At 44.1% G+C, this 26,206-nt stretch overlaps 4 protein-coding genes across 6 annotated transcripts in view; 2 read left to right on the top strand and 2 right to left on the bottom strand.

Annotated features, from left to right (window-relative positions):
• Window positions 1-2,535, top strand: part of flnba (filamin B a) — a 54,276-nt gene extending 51,741 nt beyond the window's left edge. For both annotated transcript variants that reach the window (XM_080461471.1, XM_080461472.1), the window contains 2 exons: window positions 174-380; window positions 1,389-2,535. In XM_080461471.1, coding sequence (XP_080317597.1) covers window positions 174-380; window positions 1,389-1,576 — 395 coding nt within the window. In that variant the 3' untranslated portion in view covers window positions 1,577-2,535. The remainder of the gene's footprint in view (window positions 1-173; window positions 381-1,388) is intronic.
• Window positions 2,536-5,924: 3,389 nt separating this feature from the next.
• LOC308108346 (protein SPMIP1) lies at window positions 5,925-8,252 on the top strand (the record flags this gene model as incomplete). The annotated part of the gene is made up of 4 exons (XM_080461179.1): window positions 5,925-6,187; window positions 6,695-6,755; window positions 7,047-7,149; window positions 8,134-8,252. 4 exons carry the CDS (start codon window positions 5,925-5,927, stop codon window positions 8,250-8,252), a joined length of 546 nt encoding a protein of 181 aa, XP_080317305.1.
• A 654-nt stretch (window positions 8,253-8,906) lies between these two features.
• On the bottom strand, window positions 8,907-12,834 carry c1qb (complement component 1, q subcomponent, B chain). 2 transcript variants are annotated; one of them, XM_080461262.1, is made up of 6 exons: window positions 12,619-12,834; window positions 12,395-12,454; window positions 11,870-12,014; window positions 11,570-11,801; window positions 11,275-11,392; window positions 8,907-10,402 (listed from the first exon to the last, which is right to left on the bottom strand). In XM_080461262.1, exons 2-6 carry the CDS (start codon window positions 12,395-12,397, stop codon window positions 10,196-10,198), a joined length of 705 nt encoding a protein of 234 aa, XP_080317388.1. In that variant the 5' UTR covers window positions 12,398-12,454; window positions 12,619-12,834; the 3' UTR covers window positions 8,907-10,195. The 2 variants fall into 2 exon arrangements, with proteins under 2 accessions (XP_080317388.1, XP_080317387.1); XM_080461261.1 differs by lacking the exon at window positions 12,619-12,834 and having other exon boundaries at window positions 12,395-12,483.
• A 1,511-nt stretch (window positions 12,835-14,345) lies between these two features.
• Window positions 14,346-22,218, bottom strand: c1qc (complement component 1, q subcomponent, C chain). The gene is made up of 8 exons (XM_080460704.1): window positions 22,117-22,218; window positions 21,860-21,961; window positions 21,458-21,573; window positions 21,093-21,155; window positions 20,845-20,998; window positions 19,576-19,716; window positions 17,593-17,719; window positions 14,346-15,244 (listed from the first exon to the last, which is right to left on the bottom strand). Exons 3-8 carry the CDS (start codon window positions 21,561-21,563, stop codon window positions 15,110-15,112), a joined length of 726 nt encoding a protein of 241 aa, XP_080316830.1. The 5' UTR covers window positions 21,564-21,573; window positions 21,860-21,961; window positions 22,117-22,218; the 3' UTR covers window positions 14,346-15,109.
• Between the last annotated feature and the right edge of the window lie 3,988 nt (window positions 22,219-26,206).

Below are 26,206 nucleotides of genomic sequence, written 5' to 3' on the forward strand. Positions count from 1 at the left end.
TGTAGCTCCAGAACTTTCTAACGTTGGTCTGCAGAGAAACGCCGCAGCAGTTGGGATTTCAGATTGACTTACAGCTTTAGAGTTTATTACAGAATTTAGTTTCAAGGGGTTCGTTCAGTCTAATTACACATTTTAGAGTTGTTGGTATTTGATCTTTCCGTCTCGTCTCTCAGGTTCTCGCCTGGTGAACGGGACCAATGCCAGCGAGACGTCCACCCTGACGGTGGACCCGGTCCTCCGCCCGTCCAGCAGCTTCCTGCAGAGCGCCATGCCCGGGTTCGGAGACTCCGACGCCAGCAAGGTGCTGAGCCGAGGTCCCGGCCTCAGCAAGGCCTTCGTGGGCCAGAGGAGCAGCTTCTCGGTGGACTGCAGCAAAGCTGGTGAGGACAAGTCGACACGATGGGAAAGAAGGTGTAGGCGCCACCTGCTGGAGCACGTGATTGAGACGTAGCGCCGACTAGTGGCAGACGGCGGTACGACGGCTCTGTAGCGCCGACTATTGGTAGACGGCGGTACGACCGCTCTGTAGCGCCGACTAGTGGCAGACGGCTGTACGACGGCTCTGTTGCGCCGACTAGTGGCAGACGGCGGTACGACGGCTCTGTAGCGCCGACTAGTGGCAGACGGCGGTACGACGGCTCTGTTGCGCCGCCTAGTGGCAGACGGCGGTACGACGGCTCTGTTGCGCCGCCTAGTGGCAGACGGCGGTACGACGGCTCTGTTGCGCCGCCTAGTGGCAGACGGCGGTACGACGGCTCTGTTGCGCCGCCTAGTGGCAGACGGCGGTACGACGGCTCTGTAGCGCCGCCTAGTGGCAGACGGCGGTACGACGGCTCTGTAGTGCCGACTAGTGGCAGACGGCTGTACGAGTCGCCTCATACATGAAGAAAACAAACTATTTATGGGACTGGCCAACATGACTGTGGATGTTTAATTGTTGTTTGTGATCATTTGACTTGTTAAAACCAATAAATGACATAAGTGGTGGAATGTATTGTGACGATACTCGTCAAATAGTGCAGTAGTAAAAACCTGAGTAGAGCTCCGTCGAGTATTTTACATTCGTCTTTGTCTCTGAGACGGTTCAGGAGTTCAGAGATCGTTTAAATATATAATTGTGCTCCTATAGGATCGTTAAAAGCTCTCGCACTCTTTACTTCATGTACAGATAACGATAAAGACTTCACTAAAAGTACAGGTTTGAAGTATGTTCTCTTTGGATGTACACGCAGTCTCAGAGGGAAAACGTGATCATCAGTAAAATTACAGAACACGTTACTTATGGGAACTCTTCCTGCTGATCCTTTCACTGTAACAAGTCTGCATGTGTGACTTCCATGAGGAAAAGTAACTAAGTACTCTAATCCGTGCCTCCCTCCTGTTCCCAGGTAAGAACATGCTCCAGGTGGGCGTGTACGGCCCGCAGGTGCCCTGCGAGGAGGTGCTGGTCAAACACCTGGGCGGCCTGCAGTACAATGTGAGCTACCTGCTGAAGGAGCGGGGCAGTTACATCCTGGTGGTGAAGTGGGGCGACGACCACGTCCCCGGCTCGCCATTCCACGTCTCCGTCCCCTGAAGCAGCTGCTACCACCGCTTCACCGCAGAGCCACCGTTCTGCATCCCTGATTGTTTGCTCACAAGTTTCCCCACTTTAACTCCGAGATATTTAGAATTTCCTGAGCATGAATCGGGGATGCAAAATGGTGATGTGGTCTTTGTAATCCATCATCAATGTGGAGCTGTAACGGGATCTAATCGCAATAGCAAATGTTGCACTTGATTGGTTTTATACTTGATAGGTAAATTAAAGATGGCTGGTTTTAATTGAGTAGTAACGTCTGCCGGCGTCGGCTTTAGACCATGTGAGACCATGTGAGACCATGTGAGACCATGTGAGACCATGTGAGACCATGTGAGACCATGTGAGACCATGTGAGACCATGTGAGACCATGTGAGACCATGTGAGACCATGTGAGACCATGTGAGACCATGTGAGACCATGTGAGACCATGTGAGACTGGATTTAGAGACGAACCGTCGACCCTGAAACCTTTGAATGTTTAGATTTAGTGTGAATTAAACTGGAAATGCGCAGCACGTTCCCTCAGTCGTACAAAACCTGGAAAAGTCCTTCCATCGTGGTTTCCTGCTGATTTCTTCATGTTTGTCTGAAGAACGGCGGTTTTCATCCTTTTTGCAGGAGGAAAGCAGCCGATGATGTAAACTGAGTTCTGCTGGAGGACAAACTGAATGCAACTACTGATGATTGTTGATTTGCTTGTTGCTCTTTAGCTTTCAGGATGTTGAGTCCTTAACGTTGCCATAAAGAATAAAGTGTGTAGGTCTGCCTTCGGCCTGTTGGCTGCGCTGTTGAGACGCGTAGGAACTCCGACTTTCACAGCTTCTCTTGGTTTTCTTACAGGATGGGGGGGGATACTTGCTCCTTTTGTATTCGGGGATTAATGTGTTTAATGTGCAGTTAAACACTGAGATGATGTACATTTGATAATTAAAATAAAGGAGCATGAAACGTTCAGTGTTTCTCTGTCCTCTGCTTTGTCTCCTGTCCTGTGGACACCAGGGAAGTTGGAATCAGCATCTTCAATTCAAATGTTTAAACTCGTTAATCCAACAATTATGTGAATTTCTTAAATTTTATTGTCTTAAATTTACAGAGCATGAATGAAGTTTAGTCTTTTACGAGATGTATGATGATTTAGTGATAAGTTACTGTATTATACGGTATCGATTGACAAAATGACATGTCCCCTTTACAAGACATTTCAACTGGGGGGGGGTGCTCTCTCTCTCTCTTTCTCTCTCGTTCTTTCTCTGTCTCTCTCTCTTCCCGTCTGTCTCTCTCTGTCTGTCATTCTGTCTCTCTCTCTCTCATTCTGTCTCTTGGTCTCTCGTTCTGTCTCTCTCTCTTCCCGTCTGTCTCTCTCTCTCTCTCTCTCGTTCTCTCTCTTTCTCTCTCGTTCTTTCTGTCTGTCGTTCTGTCTCTCTCTCTTCCCGTCTGTCTCTCTCTGTCGCTCTCTGTCGCTCTCTCGTTCTCTCTCGTTCTCTCTCTACCTCGTTCTTTCTCTCTCTTCCCGTCTGTCTCTCTATTCGCTCTCTCTCTCTCTCTCTCTCGTTCTGTCTCTTGGTCTCTCGTTCTGTCTATCTCTGTCGCTCTCGTTCTTTCTGTCTCTCTCTCTTCCCGTCTGTCTGTCTCTCTGTCTCTCTCTGTCTGCCTCTCGTTCTCTCTACCTCACTCTCTCGCTCTCTCTCTCTCCTGTCTGTCTCTCTCGTTCTTTCTCTCTCTCTCGTTCTGTCTCTCTTCCCGTCTGTCTCTCTCTGTCGCTCTTGTTCTCTCTCTACCTCGTTCTCTCGTTCTCTCTCTACCTCTCTCTCTCTCTCTCATTCTCTCTACCTCGTTCTCTCTCTCTCGTTCTCTCTACCTCTCTACCTCTCTCTCTCGTTCTCTCTCTACCTCGTTCTCTCGTTCTCTCGTTCTCTCTCTACCTCGTTCTCTCGTTCTCTCTCTACCTCGTTCTCTCGTTCTCTCGTTCTCTCTCTACCTCGTTCTCTCGTTCTCTCTCTACCTCTCTCTCTCTCGTTCTCTCTCTACCTCGTTCTCTCGTTCTCTCTCTACCTCTCTCTCGTTCTCTCTCTACCTCGTTCTCTCGTTCTCTCTCTACCTCTCTCTCTCTCGTTCTCTCTCTACCTCGTTCTCTCTCTCCCGTTCTCTCGTTCTCTCTCTCTGTTCTGCTTTAGAACAGAATGAAAGAAGAGAACGTCTCTGCTCAGTTTCCTGTTGGGAGCTGTTGACAGTTACGCCTCTTCCTTTGTGGAAAAGTGAAGCAGATTAAATTTGCCACCATATAATCCAGCTCTGGTCCCTCAAGTGGGATTAGACGGTATCAAAGACAGAGTGTCGGGGCCGAGGTCTGACATTGTTCCTCTATAAGCTCATGATTATACGACTAAAATAATTCTGAGAGCTGAAATGGATCAGAACTGGACTTTGGTACGAATCACTGGAATATTAAACAGTAATAAATGATTTATAACACAATGCATGACGGCGTTCCGTCCTACTGGACCGGAAAGAAAAGAGGATTATCTAGTTTATTTTAGAACGCTGCAGTTTTTAACTTTTACTTCTATAAAGACAATGAATTGGTACTTTTACCAGTTCGAAGCACTTTCAGTTTAGAAACTTTCCCAGTTGTTAAAAACATTTTCATTGTTTAGTTTTGCATCTATAGTTTTCTAAAAACTTCCCAAGTTGCTTAAAAACCTTCCCAGTACTTTAGAAAATGTCCTAATTGTTTATAGACTTTCCCAGTTTTTTATAAAGTTTCACTGAAACCTCCATTTCTAAAAATGTTCCAAGTTTTTTGCAAACTTCCCCCAATTATTGAAAATATTACCCAGTTTTCTATTATATCAACTTTCCCGGTTGTTTAACTTTCCCATCACTCAGTGATGGGATATGAATATCTGACCACTTTATTAAGAACCACTTTATTAAGAACACCTTTACAGTCCAATGAGATCAGAACATCTCAGACAGAAATTCTTCCTTTAGAAACATTTTCACTTTGTGTATTTCTGTTACTTTATCCCTCATTTGCAGAGTATTTTTCTTGTGTTTCTTGTTTTATGGAATCTTACGGCAGCGTGATGCATTCACATGAAAAAATGAAAATGAAGAGCATAAAATAAAAAGTGACTGTGATAATTATCTCATAAAATCAGAAAAACAGTCACTTTTATTTTCTTCATGCGAATACATCACGCTTCAGGAGAATCTGCTCCATTATGATTGTTAGTGATCTGGATTAGTGGAGGAAGATGCTCTATAATCTGGATTAGAGGAGGACGATGCTCTATAATCTGGATGTTAGAGGATGAAGATGCTCTGTAATCTGATGTTACTGTGTACTGTGTTTGTGTGTCGGGTGTCGTCGTATTACTGAGCGTCACCTGATCCAGAGCTCGTCTCCACAGACTCCGATCCGACTCGTCTCCTCATCAGGTTAGATTTTATAATATTACCCAGAATCCCAGGAGAACCTTTTCATTCTCAACATTCTGAGGAACTCATTACTGCTTCACTTTATTTTCTCTGTCTTGATGAGGAAGTCTGTAATCCGTAATAATCTGTACTAGAATTCTCTCTCTCTCCTCCATTCTCTATCTTTCTTTCTCATTGTCACTGTTCTCTCACTCTCTTCCTCTTGTGTTCACTCCATCTCATTTACTCTCTCTCTCTTTCTCTCTCTCTCTGTCTCTGTCTCTGTCTCTCTGTCTCTCTCTCTCTCTCTCCCTCCCTGTCTCTCTCTCTCTCTCTCTCTCTCTCTCTCTGTCTCTCTGTCTCTCTCTCTCTCTCTCTCTCTCCCTCCCTGTCTCTCTCTCTCTCTCTCTCTCTTTCTCTCTCTCTCTCTCTCTCCCTCGCTCTCCCTCTCTCCCTGTCTCTCTGTCTCTCTGTCTCTCTCTGTCTCTCTGTCTCTCTCTCTCTCTCTCTCTCTCCCTCCCTGTCTCTCTCTCTCTCTCTCTCTCTTTCTCTCTCTCTCTCTCCCTCGCTCTCCCTCTCTCCCTGTCTCTCTGTCTCTCTGTCTCTCTCTGTCTCTCTGTCTCTCTCTCTCTCTCTTTCTCTCTCTCTCTCTCCCTCGCTCTCCCTCTCTCCCTGTCTCTCTGTCTCTCTGTCTCTCTCTCTCTCTCTCTCCCTCGCTCTCCCTCTCTCCCTGTCTCTCTGTCTCTCTGTCTCTCCCTCTCTCCCTGTCTCTCTGTCTCTCTGTCTCTCTCTCCCCCTCCCTCTCTCTCCCTCCCTCCCTCAGTGTTTGTGTTATGGTTCTATTCCTAGTTGTGTAGTTGTCTTCATGTCATTAAGATGCTCATGGGTATAACTCAGGTGAAGGAGGTGCCCTGGCAGGTGATGCGAGGCCTGTTGACCAATCAGAGCCAGAACAGCTACCGGGAGCGGATCAACAAGGAAATGATGACTCGTCTGGCCTGGAGGAGTCGATACGCCAAACTTTACCCCTCCTGCTGTGATCCCGGGTCCAAGCCCCAACCCCTGCCCCAGGATCAACATCTGCCCCAGGATCAACATCTGCCCCAACCCCTGCCCCAGGATCAACATCTGCCCCAGGATCAACATCTGCCCCAGGATCTGCCACAACAGCCCGCTGAGCCTCGGTGAGAAACTTGAATTGCCCCCAAGCAGTTTGTTGGTAGCGGGAGCAGGGTATTACAGGGTATTACAGGGTATTACAGGGCAACAGCAGAATGGATGAAAACAATGTAGTTGTCCTGTTGGGCCACTAGTGGGTGCTGGTGTGTGCAGAGAATAATACTCCGTAAACATGACAGGTAGGTTGGATTACACCTCCGAGAAGATGGACAACAATGGAGGAATCCAGAGTTTGTGCTCCTCAATTAAACAGCTTTTTTCAAATAAATTCAATTTCAATTTATTTACTTATCAGGTAACAGTTTGCAGCACGGTGGTGCCAAATAATCCCAATAATCTTGGAAGGGATGAGATTATTTAAGGAGAATTATAAATTCCTGCTAATATGTGAGGCCAATTATTGTTAATTCACATTTGTGTTTCCCTGTCAGTGCTGCTGCAGTGTCTGCTGTGACCAGGAAGGAGCGCCACCTTCCTCCTCCTCTTCCTCCTCCTCCTCTTCCTCCTCCTCCTCTGATGAGGCCAGTTTCTCCTCAGACCAAACAGGCTCTGTATCAGGACTCCTCCCACCATGTACGCACCGCTTCCACTCTTAAAATACACTGAATTCATCATTTGGTTTCAGTTTGTTCACTGAACCCGTCTGGACTTTAAAAGCATCTGATTGTTGTGATTCCTAATTCATAATCCCACCGTCCAGTTTGGACGTTACTTATATAGGTGATGTTTGGGTAAATGTGACGACCAGTACATATTTTACAGGTGCTTTTATTTTGTTGAGGCACAGGAAGTGAATACTCCAGTAGCAGGTGCAGAGTTCAAACTCTGATTCTAACTGATTTGAGTTTGACTGTGTCTTTGCAGGGAAAAGGACGGAGACAGTACCTGCAGAGACGAGGAGACATTAGACCTGAAGACAAGTTTGACTTTCCTGTGCTCTCCTCCTGGGAGTATGGCTGGAGGCTCGGTAAGACGGCTGCAGAGTCAGTCAGTCATCCAGTCAGTCAGTCAGTCAGTCAGTCAGTCAGTCAGTCAGTCAGTCAACCAGTCAGTCAGTCAGTCAGTCAGTCAGTCAGCCAGTCAGTCAGTCAGTCAGCCAGTCAGCCAGTCAGTCAGTCAGTCAGTCAGTCACTCAGTCAGTCATCCAGTCAGTCAGTCAGTCAGTCAGTCAGTCAGTCAGTCACTCAGTCAGTCAGTCAGTCAGTCAGCAGAGGTCAGTGTTTCTCTATATTTCGGCGCTTTCAAGTGCAAAATGTGAAACGTCCTTTGTGTTCGGCGTTTCTCCATTAAATAGCAGCCGTGCTCAGAGGAACTGAAAATGCAACTTTTTGAAATTTCTGCCAGGTGGAACTTTTTGAAAATGCTCAAACTGTGTCTGAAACAGAAACAAACAACATTGTTTTCAAAATGTTGCTGTGTGAATGTGGAACTTTCCTGAACTACAACAGAAGAAATCCGGGTCTTCCTCTTGAGCTGAGACCAGCAGAGACCAGCAGAGACCAGCAGAGACCAGCAGAGACCAGCTGAGACCAGCTGAGACCAGCTGAGACCAGAAGAGACCAGAAGAGACCAGCGGAGACCAGGGGAGACCAGCAGAGACCAGCTGAGACCAGGGGAGACCAGCTGAGACCAGCTGAGACCAGGGGAGACCAGCTGAGACCAGCTGAGACCAGCTGAGACCAGGGGAGACCAGCTGAGACCAGCTGAGACCAGCTGAGACCAGCAGAGAGCATTTAACTTCTTCAGCTTCTTGGTCGGTCCTGTGATGGACTCTTTACCCCTCCAGGTTTCACTCTGCTTCAGATCCACAAGCTGCAGGATGAATGGAGGATTAGTGATTTCCAGCTGAACTGAATGACGACACATTTCAGTTAAATTTGAAGGATCATTCCCTTCCAGGATTATTATTACCAGAAAGCCTCAGTATTCACAGTCTCTTGTTTTCCAACAGGTGACTTCACTCTGGACTACAGAACTCCGTCCAGCGCAAAGTCGTCGGTGGTGAAAAACACTTTCTACGCCAAGAACGGCGTCTTCAGTAGCTCCAGAGAAACCAGCAGGAAGCTGTGACGTGTTGGACATCAGAAGATGAGGATTAGAATCAGGCTCATCTTCTTCACTTTTGTTTAACTTCCATAAGAAGTCACTTTTCACCGTTCAGTCTGTCTCCATCGTCACTTCATCTGGGCTGCTGTAGCTTCTCTATGACCCCCCCCCCCTTTGATTCCTGTTCCATGTCTGTCAGCATGGAGCAGGAAACTCTTGTAATTTGACACCAGCCTCTTCGTTTTGTTGATGTGTCAGGACTTCAGTGAATACTGTTATTACTCTGTATGCAGTGTTTGGTGTTGAACAAATGGGACAGTTACTGGTACTTTATAAGAATAAATGTGGAGCTTTCCCTGACCCCTCAGCTGGAATCCTCTACTTCCTGTCAGCGGCTCTAGTTCCCGACCTCACAGCTGTAAGGTTAAGTGTCCAACAACCGGACACCTGCTGGATTATTGATGACGTCCAATGAAATCAGCTGAGCGTTACTCACCTTACCTCCGTGTTCTTAAACAATGAGGCTCCAGAGGAAATGTTACACGAAACATTCAATATTTCAAACCGTCGCCCAGGAAGCTTTTACTTCAGCGGTCCAAAGGTTTTGATCAGATGCGACCAGATTTCCATCTATTTTATGAATAAAGAAATATGAAAGAACAAACTTGGCAGACTGGAGACATTTAAAAGTAACCCATAAAAAGTTTATTTGATTTACTATTCTTTTAAAAACTGCAGTAAAACAAGCAAATGAATAAGAAGAGGCTCCGTCTGTCTTCCTGCAAAGCAAAGAAAAGGTCAGACGGATGTTCCATCAGGCTCCAGTCAGGAAAGACCGAGAACTGAGAACCTCACGCATAATCCAGGAAAAAGCCTCAGTGATCAACAAATACCGAACAGTTTCAAACAAAGCGACAAAAAAGATAAGATATGAATTTAATTCAGGTGAACGTGAAGATCAATTAAAAGTAATATAGTAAACTTTCAATCTTTCTTAAACAAATGCCAACAAAATAAAAGTCTGTTACTTTCCAGTTTCAAACAGGTTCAATGAAAAGTAGTGAGCTGTTCCAATAGTGAGCTGCTCCAATAGTGAGCTGTTCCAATAGTGAGCTGCTCCAATAGTGAGCTGTTCCAATAGTGAGCTGCTCCAATAGTGAGCTGTTCCAATAGTGAGCTGCTCCAATAGTGAGCTGCTCCAATAGTGAGCTGCTCCAATAGTGAGCTGCTCCAATAGTGAACTGCTCCAATAGTGAACTGCTCCAATAGTGAACTGCTCCAATCACACCGAAGAAACGAATAATGATTAGTCTCAGTCAGGCTCACGCTCAGATGGGAAAACATCTGGGCAGTTTCCAGAATGAAGTAATACTTCAGACAGAGTAACTGAAAAATGATAATAAAATATTTGGTGTCTGTTGTTCTTTTTATTTCTGAAAGTCTTAAAAAATTTTAATGAGCAACATTTCACAGTGGGAAGCCGTTAACTCAGTGGATTAACACACCAGTCGCTCATTTCATTTCCCGTAGTGATATAATCTCTTTGGATTACAGATTGACCCATTCAAAGAAACAAATCCATGAAGTTAGCTGAAGTCTGAGAGGTTAAAAGTCAGACTGAAACACGAAGATCCTGTTTATGAAACATTTTAAGTGAAAACTCATTTTATAAAAGTCCCAGCAGAGTACGGACCGGGAGTCGTCTTATTGTACTTTTACTTACTACGGCCGTGGTACCAGTACACAGTAGCAGCATTTCAACTGTGTGGAGAAGTTTTCAGAAAGTTGCGTTTTCGCCTGTTTACACGACAACAGAGTCAGGGCATTTTCAAAAAGTTGTTTTCAGTGACTCTGAGCACCGTTGTCGTGGAAACCGATCCCCAAAACACAACGGGGGTTTAACGTTTTCACGTGAACACGCTGTGTAAACGGCGGAGCTGTGAGACGATGAGGAGCGGCTGCAGCCGTCAGGCGGTGGGGAAGAGCAGGAAGCCGGTGAAGGTGTGGCTGCTGCTGGCGCTCGACACGATGCTGCTGTGTCTGTACGTCTGCAGAGAGACCGTGTCGCCGACGTCCAGCTCCAGGACCGCCGAGCCCGACGTGACCAGGAACCCGTGAGCAGAGTCGCACATCATCAGGTGACTGCTGCTGCTCTTCATCAGCTTCAGGCACAGCTGCAGCGGCACAGCGGCACGTTAATCCAGGAGAGACGGAAAACTTTGGCTTATTTACATGAACTTCTCCAGGTTTTTATCAACACGTCAAACAGAAAACCACAAGTCATGATTTTCTCCATTTATCAGTTGTTGCTGCTCATTCTAATATCTGGCTCGTGGTGTTAATCTGTGTACTGCTGGAGGGGCTGTAATCTGTATAAATCCTCACTGTTTGCTCTTGTTTCGCTGTAGGATCTATTCACATTGACCTAAACTAAGAAAAAAATGTATACAATTCTAAAAAACAAAACAAAACATATTTTGTTTGTTTCTATTGATAAAGATGTTACCCTCCTTTCAAACATGAAATATGATTGTCTCTTTTATCTTTATCCTGTTTGTTTATATATATATATATATATATATATATATATATATATATATATATTACATGTTTGGAATGAATAAATAAAATCAGAATGTTACCTCTTAAACCATATTCAACCATATAAAATGACACAATGATTGTGAATCTATGTAATAAAAGTCTGTTAGCAGGTGTAAAAGTGATTTTTAACCAAACCAATTATCAGAAAAGTGACGTGTCATGTTTTCAAATTAAAAGAGTTTGTTTAAAAGAAAGGAGAAAGGCTGTCAGTGAGGAGACCTGGTTACCTGCCCTGTTCCAGGTGAATCCAGGTGTGTCGGGGTCACATGTGTTTACACCACAATGGTTAAAGGGAGGAGTTTAACATTCACACAGAAACGTCTGAGACTCTGAAAACGATGTAGTTTTCCTGTTGGGCCACTGGTGGCGCTGTAAGCTCTCGTCCTGACGCCACACCCACATACGTGCAGTATTGTGAAGCGGAGGAAGGGTAGTGGCTCACCCGGTTCCTGGCTGACATGTGGTAGCTGAAGAAGTAAACCCCTCTGGTAGAGCAGACGAAGGCCCCGTTGGTCAGAGACGCTCTGGGAGGCTGAGGGTCCACCGCAGGGAGAACCTCCCTGAGGAACGTTTGCTTTATTAACCGACCAGCCAACACACACACACACACACACACACACACACACACACACACACACACACACACACACACACACACACACACACACACACACACACACACACACACACACACACACACACACACACACACACACAGAGAAAACAAAGACTTGAACCTGTTGAACTCGATGTCGATGTCGGAGGTCAGCGGGCCAGAGAGGTCCCGCTTGTAGGAGAAGAAACTGTTCTGGCCGTTGACAGAGTTGAAGGGTCGTCCCTTCTCCCCCTGTGGCCCCGGAAGTCCTGGAGGACCCGACAGACCCACGTCCCCCTTCAGCCCAGGACGTCCCGGGGGACCCTGCAGGCCCAGCGCCCCCTTCTGGCCCCTGATGGGCTGAGCGGCCTCACCTGCTCAGACAGATACACTCAGATTTCATGAAAGATGCTGTGAGTCTTCATGTTCTCTCTCAGCTTACCTGGATCTCCTTTTTCTCCTTTAGGGCCGTCGCTCCCGTCAGGACCATGGCTGCCTGGAACCCCTGGAACCCCCCCACTGCACTGAGAGAGCACCGGGCAGAAGCTGGTGGAGAGCAGCAGGAGCAGCATGGAGCTCAACAACATCTACACACACACACACACACACACACACACACACACACACACACACACACACACACACACACACACACACACACACACACACACACACACACACACACACACACACACACACACACACACAAAAGGTTAAAAATATAAGAGACGTTTCAGAGGCTCTAAAAACAAACATCCTTTATCTCTGTGGTTCAGATTGTGTCTAATTCTAAACCTAGAACGGTAGAACATGGAGGTCTGCAGCAGCAGGAGACGACAGGACAGATCTTCTAACGCTCAAATCTTTACACATTCATGCAATTCTGGATTTGAAGTTCACCTGTTAGAACTTACTGACTTTCCCCAACTTGTTTTCTAGTCTCAGGATTTTTTAAAGTTGAACTCACCATTTCCCAGAGAATAAAGTCTGTTTTCTTTAAGGAGGCGAGGAGCTGGAGAACGTCGCTCTGTTCTCCAGGCAGAGGCCAAAATAACAAGAAGTGAAAGAGTGAGAGAAGAAAAAGGAGAAGAGGAAAATGAAGGAGAAGAAGAGAGTTGAGTTAATGAGCATACAGACATACAGCATTTTGAAAACTGATCTACAGATCAGAAGAGGATTTCCAGTTCTTACACAGTAAAGTTATTAAACCTTCCACATTCAGGAGAATCATCTCATATCAAAGTCTCAGTTCAGCGTCTGATGTGTTGTTTATGTTCTCTTTTATAATTAAATATGGATCTTTCTGTTCGCTTGGTTCACGTTCAACACAGCGTTCCAACTTGAGTTGTGCAGAAACTACATTTCCCATTTATTTTTCCTTGGATGGAAAGAAAAATGTTCGGATGTGAACTTTAACAGTGAAGAAAGGGAGGGAATGTAAAGGAGGGGTGGAAGTGAAAAGAACTGATACTGAACATCAGGAAGAGGAAGTTCAGGGAGAGCTTGTTTTTATTCTCATCATCAGTTCTATTCCTGGTTCTTCTTCATCTTCTCTGTTTCCATTAGAAAAATCCTTCATCCAAACCTTTAAAAATCCCCTGATTTCTGCATTAAGCCACATATTGTAACGGTGCGTCCAAAAAACTTCTTCGTATTTAAGATACTTGTTAAAAAAACAAGTACAAAATTCTCATGTAAAATGTGTTCTATTGATAATGTGTTCTATTGATAATGTGTTCTATTGATAATGTGTTCTATTAATAATGTGTTCTATTGATAATGTGTTCTATTGATAATGTGTTCTATTGATAATGTGTTCTATTGATAATGTGTTCTATTAATAATGTGTTCTATTGATAATGTGTTCTATTAATAATGTGTTCTATTGATAATGTGTTCTATTAATAATGTGTTCTATTGATAATGTGTTCTATTCATAATGTGTTCATAATCATCTGATCATTTATTTCAGACGCAGCTGAAATAAATGAAATTCTAAAATGTGTATTTTATGAAAATAATTCTCAGTTTCCCCACTTATTTCTTATTATATTCTTTCCTAATATATTCTATAGTATTTAATTAGATTTACAATATCTGGTACATTTTTATCATCTACAACTGTAGTACATTGTTTTAAATTAACCGGTATTTTTATTTTGATGTGGAATTTTGTTTTATTAAATATTTTAGTTTTATCATCAAATTATTTCTAATGTGATTTAAAAAAAAGAGATTTACAGAGAAAAGCATAGATAGATAGATAGATGGATGGATGGATGGATGGATGGATGGATGGATGGATGGATGGATGGATGGATGGATGGATGGATGGATGGATGGATGGATGGATGGATGGATCCAATATTAAATGACCATTAATGATTTTAGTTTCTTCATACAGTTTGTTTTTTACCTGAACAGAACATTTGCTCTCCCTTCTTTCCCCTGTAGTTCTACAGTGAGAACAAGGTGGTGCATTGAGAAGAAACAGGTTTACAGGAACACCAGAGTGTCAGTGTTACTATGGGATGTGTTTTATATCGTGTTACCACTTTAACAAATAAAAACCTAAATCCCACCTCTGCAGTGTAAAGCCACTGAAACACTTTTAAAAAAGACAAAAAGACAAGACTTTGAGAAAGAGTGAGAGAGAGAGTGAATCCAACATGTTTGTGGCCCTTTACGTTTCTGTTCTCATTAATTCTCTGCTTGAACCTTCAGGGAAACTATTTCATTCTGTTATAAACTCCTTGTTCGTCTTATTTTTTAGTAATTGAGAAAAGTACTAACCCAACCTGATAAAGACTTAATATACAGCCTGAGTGTGAAGGTTCTGTCTCGTTCACATCTGAAATAATAAACCCAACAGAGTCCAACTCGGTGACGTTTGGAAAGAAAGACACACAGACTTACTTCCCCTTTATATTTGTCTTTATTCAAAGTCTCAGTTCTCGATTTTTATGGAGAGAAATTATTGCAAAGTTAGCAAAAGTAGTTAAAAAAAGACTGAAAAGTTTCAGGGAGAAACGAAAGAGTAAAACTAGCTGAGGTGATCATATCTGTTCCTTTATTAGAAGCTTTAGTACTTAACAAATACAACATTTTAACTTTAAAAGTTTCTTGTAAATTTTGATGCTTTTCAAAGTCAGAAAACTTCCCTCATTATGTAACATTTGTTTTTGATTAGAATTTGACAAAAGAAGCACGTACCTAATGTCTCATGTCTTCAGAATGTGTCTCAGGCCCGGTTACACCACAACCATGTTCACAGACACTGGAAACCCAAAGTGTTGGACTGTGGCTGACAGTGGAACCGTTTGAGAATGGATGGGAGAAAACACCCCGTCTCCTTGACGATGTGTAAAAGAGTACACATTACTTTCCCCAACTTGATAAAGTACAGAGGACTATGGTCCAGCGCTATGAAGTGTGATTTACTAAAAGTAGCCTGAATACGACTCTTCTGGAGTCCAGAACCCTAACCGGTTCTAGGTGCACAATGCTAAACATCCAATAAAGGTGAATCAATGTTAGAAAGGAAGCTCCAGGTGTGTCCAGGATTAGATCAGCTGGTCTGGAGGAGGAGGAGGAGGAGGAGGAGGAGGAGGAGGAGGAGGAGGTAAAGGGGTGGGTGAAGGGCCGGCTGTGAACCAGGGGATAGAATCTCCCTGGTTCTGGTTCAGTGAGTGTGAAGCAGGAAGCCGGAGAAGATGCTGTAGCCCTGCAGCCCCCCTCTCATCCCCCTGTAGTCTTTGGTCTCCAGCCACACCTCCTGATCCTTGGACAGATAAACCGCCATGCTGCCCGCCGTCACCTGAGGAAAACACAGAGCGAAGCTCACTGGGACGGAGAACCGAGACGGAACCTGGAGGAAAACACAGAGCGAAGCTCACTGGGACGGAGAACCGAGACGGAACCTGGAGGAAAACACAGAGCGAAATTCACTGGGACGGAGAACCGAGACGGAACCTGGAGGAAAACACAGAGCGAAGCTCACTGGGACGGAGAACCGAGACGGAACCTGGAGGAAAACACAGAGCGAAGCTCACTGGGACGGAGAACCGAGACGGAACCTGGAGGAAAACACAGAGCGAAGCTCACTGGGACGGAGAACCGAGACGGAACCTGGAGAAAAACACAGAGCGAAGCTCACTGGGACGGAGAACCGAGACGGAACCTGGAGGAAAACACAGAGCGAAGCTCACTGGGACGGAGAACCGAGACGGAACCTGGAGGAAAACACAGAGCGAAGCTCACTGGGACGGAGAACCGAGACGGAACCTGGAGAAAAACACAGAGCGAAGCTCACTGGGACGGAGAACCGAGACGGAACCTGGAGGAAAGGAGGATGTTCCTTCAAGACATGCTGAGGAAAATGTGGCCTTTTGTTTGCATGTCTGGAATGAATGGAGGTCACAGATAATAAACTACTGACATTCTTAGATTAAATAGAAGTAGAGAGAATAATGAATCAATGACTTTTCTTCTTTTGCCTTTTCATCATATGCAGAATATACCTGTTGCTAACCCTAACCCTAACCCTAACCCTAACCCTAACCCTAACCCTAACCCTAACCTGTTGCTAACCCTAACCCTAACCCTAACCTGTTGCTAACCCTAACCCTAACCCTAACCCTAACCCTAACCCTAACCCTAACCCTAACCCTAACCCTAACCCTAACCCTAACCCTAACCCTAACCCTAACCCTAACCCTAACCCTAACCCCGAGGTCGTGGACAGGATCACCATTCAACTAACTAACCTTCTTCCTCAGTGATACTGGGGCAAATAATCAGGAGCCAGGAAGTCACAGTGGTAAATATATCGGACTGTCATCAGCATCGTCGTGGAAGTTAGAACTCCAGTTTACACGTCAATACTTGAGTGAAAAACTGCTTCATGGTTGGTGATGCTCAGAAAAACAATTAATACACACAAGGAAGTAGCGTGAACCTAAAAAATACTGTAGTTTGCATGACACAAGTCGGTGGTGTGTTCATGTAATGGGCTAAAGATGGAGCGCCACCTTCCTGTGGGCTCTCCACCTTCCTGAGGGCTCTCCACCTTCCTGTGGGCTCTCCACCTTCCTGAGGGCTCTCCACCTTCCTGTGGGCTCTCCACCTTCCTGAGGGCTCACCACCTTCCTGAGGGCTCTCCACCTTCCTGTGGGCTCTCCACCTTCCTGAGGGCTCTCCACCTTCCTGTGGGCTCTCCACCTTCCTGTGGGCTCTCCACCTTCCTGTGGGCTCTCCACCATCCTGTGGGCTCTCCACCTTCCTGAGGGCTCTCCACCTTCCTGTGGGCTCTCCACCTTCCTGAGGGCTCTCCACCTTCCTGTGGGCTCTCCACCTTCCTGAGGGCTCTCCACCTTCCTGTGGGCTCTCTACCTTCCTGTGGGCTCTCCACCTGCAGGAAGGTTCTTAATGGGGCAATGTGATCTGGGTGACGGTGCTCAGACTGACACCACCACCACCCGGGAACGGAGAAGAGGGAGGAGATGGATGGATGGATGGATGGAGGGATGGATGGAGGGATGGAGGGATGGAGGGATGGATCATTAAACTCTGAATCCTCCATTCACACGTGCTGAAAAACTATTTACTACAACCACAGTACGCAGTCAGTACGCAGTCAGTACGCGGTCAGTACGCGGTCAGTACGCGGTCAGTACGCAGTCAGTACGCGGTCAGTACGCAGTCAGTACGCGGTCAGTACGCGGTCAGTACGCGGTCAGTACGCGGTCAGTACGCGGTCAGTACGCGGTCAGTACGCGGTCAGTACGCGGTCAGTACGCAGTCAGTACGCGGTCAGTACGCAGTCAGTACGCAGTCAGTACGCAGTCAGTACTAGGTCCAGCATTTCAACACAGAGAACATGTAGAAAACACTCTGGAAGATATTTTCACAAAGTTCTGTCATCAGTGGTCCTGAAGTTTAGAACAATAAAACTGTGTTGTTCTTACTTGAATGTGTTCATGAGGCCTCAGCATGAACTGAATAACAGCAGGGCCTCCAATACAGAGCCCTGTGGAACCCCACATGTGGAACAAGTGGAGGAGGGTTCCTAACCAGCTCAGGTCCCTGAGTTCTTTCTGCCATGACCGGACCTGAACCACCGTCTGTCCCCTCGCTGTGTCCATGTCTCGTGTTTTCTGCTGTCACCTGTCTCCTGGTTTTGCGATGATCGCAGAACTGCGTCAGCAGCGTGTGGTCCAGTTTCATCAGCACACAGAGACGATCATCCAACGTGGCGTGAAACACAAAGTAGTATGTTCCTGGGACCCGACATCTGTAGAGCAACAAACCATTACACCCTTTTACACGTCGATCCACTGAGGAAATGAACTTTACATAGAAATCTTTATAAGTCAAAGCGTTAAACGTTCGTTGGGTGTTGGTTTTCACCACAGTGGTGGTCGAACTCCCAAGGTGGAAGTTTTAGAAAACATTTCAATTCCGTTTTCATGTAAACAGGGAAAAAGCAACTTTCTGAAAATTCTTGATTTCTCTCTCTCTAGTGTGTGTGTGTGCGTGTGTGCGTGTGTGCGTGCGTGCGTGCGTGCGTGCGTGTGTGTGTGTGTGTGTGTGCGTGTGCGTGTGTGTGCGTGCGTGCGTGCGTGCGTGCGTGCGTGCGTGCGTGCGTGCGTGCGTGCGTGCGTGCGTGCGTGCGTGCGTGCGTGCGTGCGTGTGTGCGTGTGTGTGTGTGTGTGTGTGTGTGTGTGTGAGCAGCCTGGGGCGCTGCACAAAGCCGCCTCGAGGAGGCGGGGCTTAGTAGCAATCTCACCAACCACTGATCAATATGAGTGACTGACAAATAAAAGACTTTAAAACCTCCAGAGCTGCTCACTGATTGGCTGAAAGTCACTTCTGGTTTGTTTTGTGTTTCTGCCAGATGTTGACATGAAGACAAGTCTGATTATTAACTCTGTTAATTCTCTAATTCGCCCTCTGAAAGGAGAAATTTGTATAAAAGCTGCACGTTCAACTTTCTCCATCTTAGATATTTTTATATTCACAGAAACAGAAAAGTGTTCAGAATTTATCAAATGCGCTCAGTTTTGTTAAAGTTTAAAGAATTCTAAAATACTTTGAAAGATAATTTGATGTGTTGGTCGAAAATAAACCTGATATTCCTTTTGTTTTCACTAAACTCAGATTAACTGTCATTTCCACTAAACCAGCAACAAAACATTCATTTACAAAAAGAGACTAATGAAGCTTGTATTTGTTTACTAGTATGTTGATAAAAAGTCTTAATAAGTGTCTGTTCACTAGCTGTTTAAATGTATTATAATGTTTCACCACTAGGGGCGCTCTATTCTCTAGGTGTTTAAATGTATTATAATGTTTTACCACTAGGGGCGCTCTATTCTCTAGGTGTTTAAATGTATTATAATGTTTTACCACTAGGGGCGCTCTATTCTCTAGGTGTTTAAATGTACGATAATGTTTCACCACTAGGGGCGCTCTATTCTCTAGGTGTTTAAATGTACGATAATGTTTCACCACTAGGGGCGCTCTATTCTCTAGGTGTTTGAATGTACAATAATGTTTCACCACTAGGGGGCTCTATTCTCTAGGTGTTTAAATGTACTATAATGTTTCACCACTAGGGGCGCTCTATTCTCTAGGTGTTTGAATGTATTATAATGTTTCACCACTAGGGGCGCTCTATTCTCTAGGTGTTTAAATGTACTATAATGTTTCACCACTAGGGGCGCTCTATTCTCTAGGTGTTTGAATGTATTATAATGTTTCACCACTAGGGGCGCTCTCAATCTCAAAAAAAGGCCAGATTGTTGTAATGTGGTTTATAAACCTACTGTATTTAAATGAAGTTTACGTTGGGCTGAAGAGGACTTTATCTCCAGAGCTGCTGCTTTCTGCCATTTCACTGTAAACAGACACTATTTTCCAAACACAAAACAAAAGCAAGGCCTTTTCATTTCGCTGATTCTAGTGTTGCTCTAGTATCGAGCAGAATAGGTTGTAAGTAGTCATGAACCATGAGATGTTAAAAAGATGTTTTCATTAGTTAAACTCTGTAGTACTCGTCAGGTTTTGGTAGAATGAGTGAAGCTTGGCCTCATGCTCCTTCTCTCTGGCCACTCCCCCTCCAGGTGAGGGTTCAGACAGCGTCCCCACCTGAAGTGGCCTGTCTCCGTGTCGTAGTCGTCCTGGATGTTGGTGATGACGCTGGTGAACCGGACGACGTTGTTCTTCTCTGGATAGTCGTCGGTTCCTCTGGCCACACTGAAGGCCGCCACCTGGTGGACGTCAACCGTCCTGAAAAGACACGCCGAGTTAAACCTGCAGCTGAGAGACAAACAGCTGAGAGACAAACAGCTGAGAGACAAACAGCTGAGAGACAAACAAACAGCTGAGAGACAAACAACTGAGAGACAAACAGCTGAGAGACAAACAGCTGAGAGACAAACAAACAGCTGAGAGACAAACAGCTGAGAGACAAACAAACAGCTGAGAGACAAACAACTGAGAGACAAACAGCTGAGAGACAAACAAACAGCTGAGAGACAAACAGCTGAGAGACAAACAGCTGAGAGACAAACAACTGAGAGACAAACAGCTGAGAGACAAACAGCTGAGAGACAAACAAACAGCTGAGAGACAAACAACTGAGAGACAAACAAACAGCTGAGAGACAAACAACTGAGAGACAAACAGCTGAGAGACAAACAAACAGCTGAGAGACAAACAACTGAGAGACAAACAGCTGAGAGACAAACAAACAGCTGAGAGACAAACAGCTGAGAGACAAACAGCTGAGAGACAAACAACTGAGAGACAAACAGCTGAGAGACAAACAGCTGAGAGACAAACAAACAGCTGAGAGACAAACAACTGAGAGACAAACAGCTGAGAGACAAACAAACAGCTGAGAGACAAACAGCTGAGAGACAAACAACTGAGAGACAAACAGCTGAGAGACAAACAAACAGCTGAGAGACAAACAGCTGAGAGACAAACAGCTGAGAGACAAACAACTGTATTCTGACAAAGGTCCAGCTGATGCTCTTTCTTCTTCATTTCTCGTTCTCAGAGGTGAGCGGTCAGGGTTAGGGTTAAGGTTAGGGTTAGGGTTAGGGTTAGAGTTAGGGTTAGGGTTAGGGTTAGGGTTAGGGTCAGGGTCAGGGTCAGGGTCAGGGTCAGGGTCAGGGTCAGGGTCAGGGTTAGGGTTAGGGTTAGGGTCAGGGTCAGGGTTAGGGTTAGGGTTAGGGTTAGGGTTAGGGTTAGGGTTAGGGTTAGGGTTAGGGGATTAAATTCATAATTGCTGAATTGAGAATGTTGATGAGACCAACTGATTGAAGATAAACCACCACAGAAGAAGAGACAGTCAGAAGTCTTGGAGGGTGACGGGGGAAACAACGCAATAGGTGGGCGTCGACTTCCTACCCGGAGTCTCCTGGTTCTCCTGGAGCTCCGCCCACTCCTGGAACCCCAGCTTCTCCAGGTTCTCCAATCGGGCCTCGTTTCCCGGGATATCCCATCATCCCCAGCTCCCCCTTCTCCCCCTTCTGGGGGCCGACGGCACTGCGGCTTCCTGCACCTGCCCAGGTAGTGAGTTACACACATTTCAGTAATGTGATTACTTTCACAGTGCTACTCTCAGTCTGGTGTGCTTCAGGTGTGTTTTTGTTTACCTGCTTCTCCTTTCTGTCCTTTCACTCCATCACGACCGTCTCTGCCGGGAAGCCCGGGGATCCCTGAACACATCACACACACACAAATGACTAACACACACACACACACACACACACACACACACACACACACACACACACACACACACACACACACACACACACACACACACACACACACACACACACACACACACACACACACACACACACACACACACACACACACACACACACACAAATGACTAAACACACACACACACACACACACACACACACACACACACACACACACACACACACACACACACACACACACACACACACACACACACACACACACACACACACACACACACACACACCTGGAATCCCGGGCATTCCTGATGCTGGACAGGTTTCCATGGCAACCAGCAGAGGAGTAGCCAATGAGAGCAGAGCGCCAATGATGAAGAAATGAAGGTGGGTCATGGTGGAAAGGCTGAAGGAGATGAGATGAAAAGGAGGAAAAGAAAATATGAGGCGAGATGGAGAGGAAGACGATGAAAATAAGAACTACGAGGATAGAAAGAGCAAGAAGAACATCAAACATGATGAAGAAAAAATGATTCAAAACGACGGCAACAAGAAAACTGAAATAGAAGTTTCCCAAATTTTATACAACTTCAAATATACTTTTAACATAAAAAAAAGATTAATATGACAAAAAGTCTTTTTTATTTATTAATTATTATTAAATATGAATAAAATGAATTCCTAAAACTCACCTGACGGAGCAGAATTACAATCTACCAACCAGTGAAGTGAAGCTCTGCGTCCCGCCGCAGACGAAACCTTGAACTTCTGTCAGAGTTGGAAGTTCTGCTTTTCTGACGACGGCGAAACAAGAAGAAGAAAAAAACGGAGAAAGAAAGAGAGAATAAAGTAGGAAATCTGAGACACTAGAAACTGACTTGAATATATATTCAAAAAGCAGCGTTTACACCACCGCGTTTCAGGTGAAAACAAGTGTCGCCACGGTTACCTTGAAAAAGTAATCTGATTACAGATAGTTACTCCCTTAAAAGTAACTTAGTTACTTTACTGATTACTGAACTAAAGACTGAACTAAAGTTTTTCATTGATTGATTTATTGCACAGTTAAGGTTTATTGATGACGGTAGTTTCTTCCCATTCTTTTGTGTCACCTGAACGCACCGTTAGAGCGAGTTGCCCTGTGATTGGCTGAGAGTGGAGAGGGGGCGGGTCAGGTCAGCGTGCAGAGCGTGCACGTGCTGATGTGTCTGTTTGGAGGAGAATGGAGGAGCAGTCGGTTCTGTTTAATTTATAGAGGATTTACTGAAAAGAAACTCGTCCTGTTGGAAGCTACAATAGTAACTCTACAATAGTAACTCTACAGTAGTAACTCTACAGTAGTAATCCAACAATATTAACTCTACAATAGTAACTCTACAATAGTAACTCTACAATAGTAACGCTACAGTAGTAACTCTACAATAGTAATCCAAAAATATTAACTCTACAATAGTAACTCTACAATAGTAACTCTACAATAGTAACGCTACAGTAGTAACTCTACAATAGTAACTCTACAATAGTAACTCTACAATAGTAACGCTACAGTAGTAACTCTACAATAGTAACTCTACAATAGTAACTCTACAATAGTAACCCAACAATAGTAACACTCCAATAGTAAACCTACAATAGTAACACTCCAATAGTAAACCTACAATAGTAACTCTACCCTAGTAAATGTACAATAGTAACTCTACTATAGTAACTCTACAATAGTAACACTCCAATAGTAAACCTACAATAGTAACTCTACCCTAGTAAATGTACAATAGTAAATCTACTGTAGTAAACCTACAATAGTAACACTCCAATAGTAAACCTACAATAGTAACTCTACCCTAGTAAATGTACAATTGTAACTCTACTATAGTAATCCTACAATATTAATGCACAGTGACTTGGACAAGTAACTTTAATCTGATTACTGGTTTGGAAATATTAATGTATTTGATTACTCGAAAAAGTGGTCATGTGAGATGTAACGCGTTACTAATCAACACGTTACTAATCAACACGTTACTAATCAACGCGTTACTAATCAACACGTTACTAATCAACACGTTACTAATCAACATGTTACTAATCAACGCGTTACTAATCAACATGTTACTAATCAACACGTTACTAATCAACACGTTACTAATCAACGCGTTACTAATCAACACGTTACTAATCAACATGTTACTAATCAACACATTACTAATCAACACGTTACTAATCAACACGTTACTAATCAAAGCATTACTAATCAACACGTTACTAATCAACACGTTACTAATCAACACGTTACTAATCAACGCGTTACTAATCAACACGTTACTAATCAACACGTTACTAATCAATATGTTACTAATCAACACATTACTAATCAACACGTTACTAATCAACATGTTACTAATCAACATGTTACTAATCAACACGTTACTAATCAACACGTTACTAATCAATATGTTACTAATCAACACGTTACTAATCAACACGTTACTAATCAAAGCATTACTAATCAACACATTACTAATCAACACATTACTAATCAACGCGTTACTAATCAACACGTTACTAATCAACACGTTACTAATCAACATGTTACTAATCAACACGTTACTAATCAAAGCATTACTAATCAACACGTTACTAATCAACATGTTACTAATCAACACGTTACTAATCAACACGTTACTAATCAACACGTTACTAATCAACACATTACTAATCAAAGCATTACTAATCAACACATTACTAATCAAAGCATTACTAATCAACACGTTACTAATCAACACGTTACTAATCAAAGCATTACTAATCAAAGCATTACTAATCAAAGCATTACTAATCAACACGTTACTAATCAACATGTTACTAATCAACACGTTACTAATCAAAGCATTACTAATCAAAGCATTACTAATCAAAGCATTACTAATCAACACATTACTAATCAACACGTTACTAATCAACACGTTACTAATCAAAGCATTACTAATCAAAGCATTACTAATCAAAGCATTACTAATCAACACGTTACTAATCAACGCGTTACTAATCAACACATTACTAATCAACACGTTACTAATCAACACATTACTAATCAAAGCATTACTAATCAACACATTACTAATCAACACGTTACTAATCAACACGTTACTAATCAAAGCATTACTAATCAACACGTTACTAATCAACGCGTTACTAATCAACACGTTACTAATCAAAGCATTACTAATCAACACGTTACTAATCAACGCGTTACTAATCAACACGTTACTAATCAAAGCATTACTAATCAACACGTTACTAATCAACACGTTACTAATCAACGTGTTACTAATCAACACATTACTAATCAACACGTTACTAATCAACACGTTACTAATCAAAGCATTACTAATCAACACGTTACTAATCAACACGTTACTAATCAACACGTTACTAATCAACACGTTACTAATCAAAGCATTACTAATCAACACGTTACTAATCAACACGTTACTAATCAACACGTTACTAATCAACACGTTACAAATCAACACGTTACTAATCAAAGCGTTACTAATCAAAGCATTACTAATCAACGCGTTACTAATCAAAGCATTACTAATCAACACATTACTAATCAACACGTTACTAATCAAAGCATTACTAATCAAAGCATTACTAATCAACACGTTACTAATCAAAGCATTACTAATCAACGCGTTACTAATCAAAGCATTACTAATCAAAGCATTACTAATCAAAGCATTACTAATCAAAGCATTACCGGCATCGCAGGTGAAAATTCATATTTTATTCATAGTTTTGTTTCAGAGAAGTTCAGTTTATAGGGAAACACTGTTGTTTTCTTGTTGGGCCACTAGAGGGCGCCCTGGAGAATAAGGAGTTGTGACTCTACCTTATTGTCCATGTACTTGTGCAGAACAAGTATTTACTATGCGGCGTACTTATTCACTTGAAAACCTTTAGTCAGTAAGACGTGTCTCAGTAACAGTAAGTTAGTTGTTGTCAGTCACATTGAAGGAACTCAAGCTGGATGATAATCCATGATTTGGTCCATGTTCAGGACTTCTGGGTGAAGGGTGCTGGTTCTTCCTGTTCCTGTTTGTTTGTCCACCACAGGGGTTCTCAGTCCTGGTCCTGGTCCTGGAGGGCCGGTGTCCTGCACCTTCTAGCTCTCCCAGCTTCAGCACACCTAAACCTGGTGATGATGTCATCGTCTGGAACAAGGAACCAGGTCTTATTGGGTTCAGGTGTGTAGCAACTGGGAGGAACCTAAAACATGCAGGACACCGGCCCACCAGGCCCGGAAGTCAGAACCCCTGGTCTACCACCTTCCCTCATTCAGCCCACTACTTGTCTGACGGTCTTTATAATTAATCATTTATACTCAGAACGGGCTGCACCGGTTCCCCGGGACAGCAACAGACTGATTTATTCTTTCTGGCTGCCGTGCCAGTGTCCCCCTCCAGGACAGCCCGGGACCTGAGACGCCACCATTTCAGTTGAGTTTGGGAGACGTGACCTCGTTGGTTGTTGACGGCTTTAAGCTGCTCTGCCAAAGCAGCAGAAAAAAGGTCCAAAACACCGACGGTAAATGAGCCAAAGTGGTCAGATTTACCAGAAAGAGGAAAAAGGAGAAGTTCAAAAGAGCAGAGCAGTTTCTTTCTCTTCCTTCTGCTGAGTCGACATTTCAGCTGCTTGGATCTCATCGTCATCCTCCTCCATCACAAAGTTCATGAGCCTGCAGAGGGGATGTAGAGCGGTCGGTAAACAGGCTGCTTCACTTTACAGCTCAGCTGCTCCTTCACCAACAAACAGAGTGGAAACCAGAGCAGCTGAAGAAAACCTAGAGCAGCTGCTGTCAAACTCTATTATCATGATTCTAGAAAGACGAAGCGGCCAGAAGCTCAACATGTCCACCTCGTCCCTCAACATGTCCACCTCGTCCCTCAACATGTCCACCTCGTCGCTCAACATGTCCACCTCGTCGCTCAACATGTCCACCTCGTCCCTCAACATGTCCACCATGTCCACCTCGT

Source organism: Lipophrys pholis (genome assembly GCF_963383615.2).
Source record: "Lipophrys pholis genome assembly, chromosome: 4".
NCBI classification, from domain to species: Eukaryota; Metazoa; Chordata; class Actinopteri; order Blenniiformes; family Blenniidae; genus Lipophrys; species Lipophrys pholis.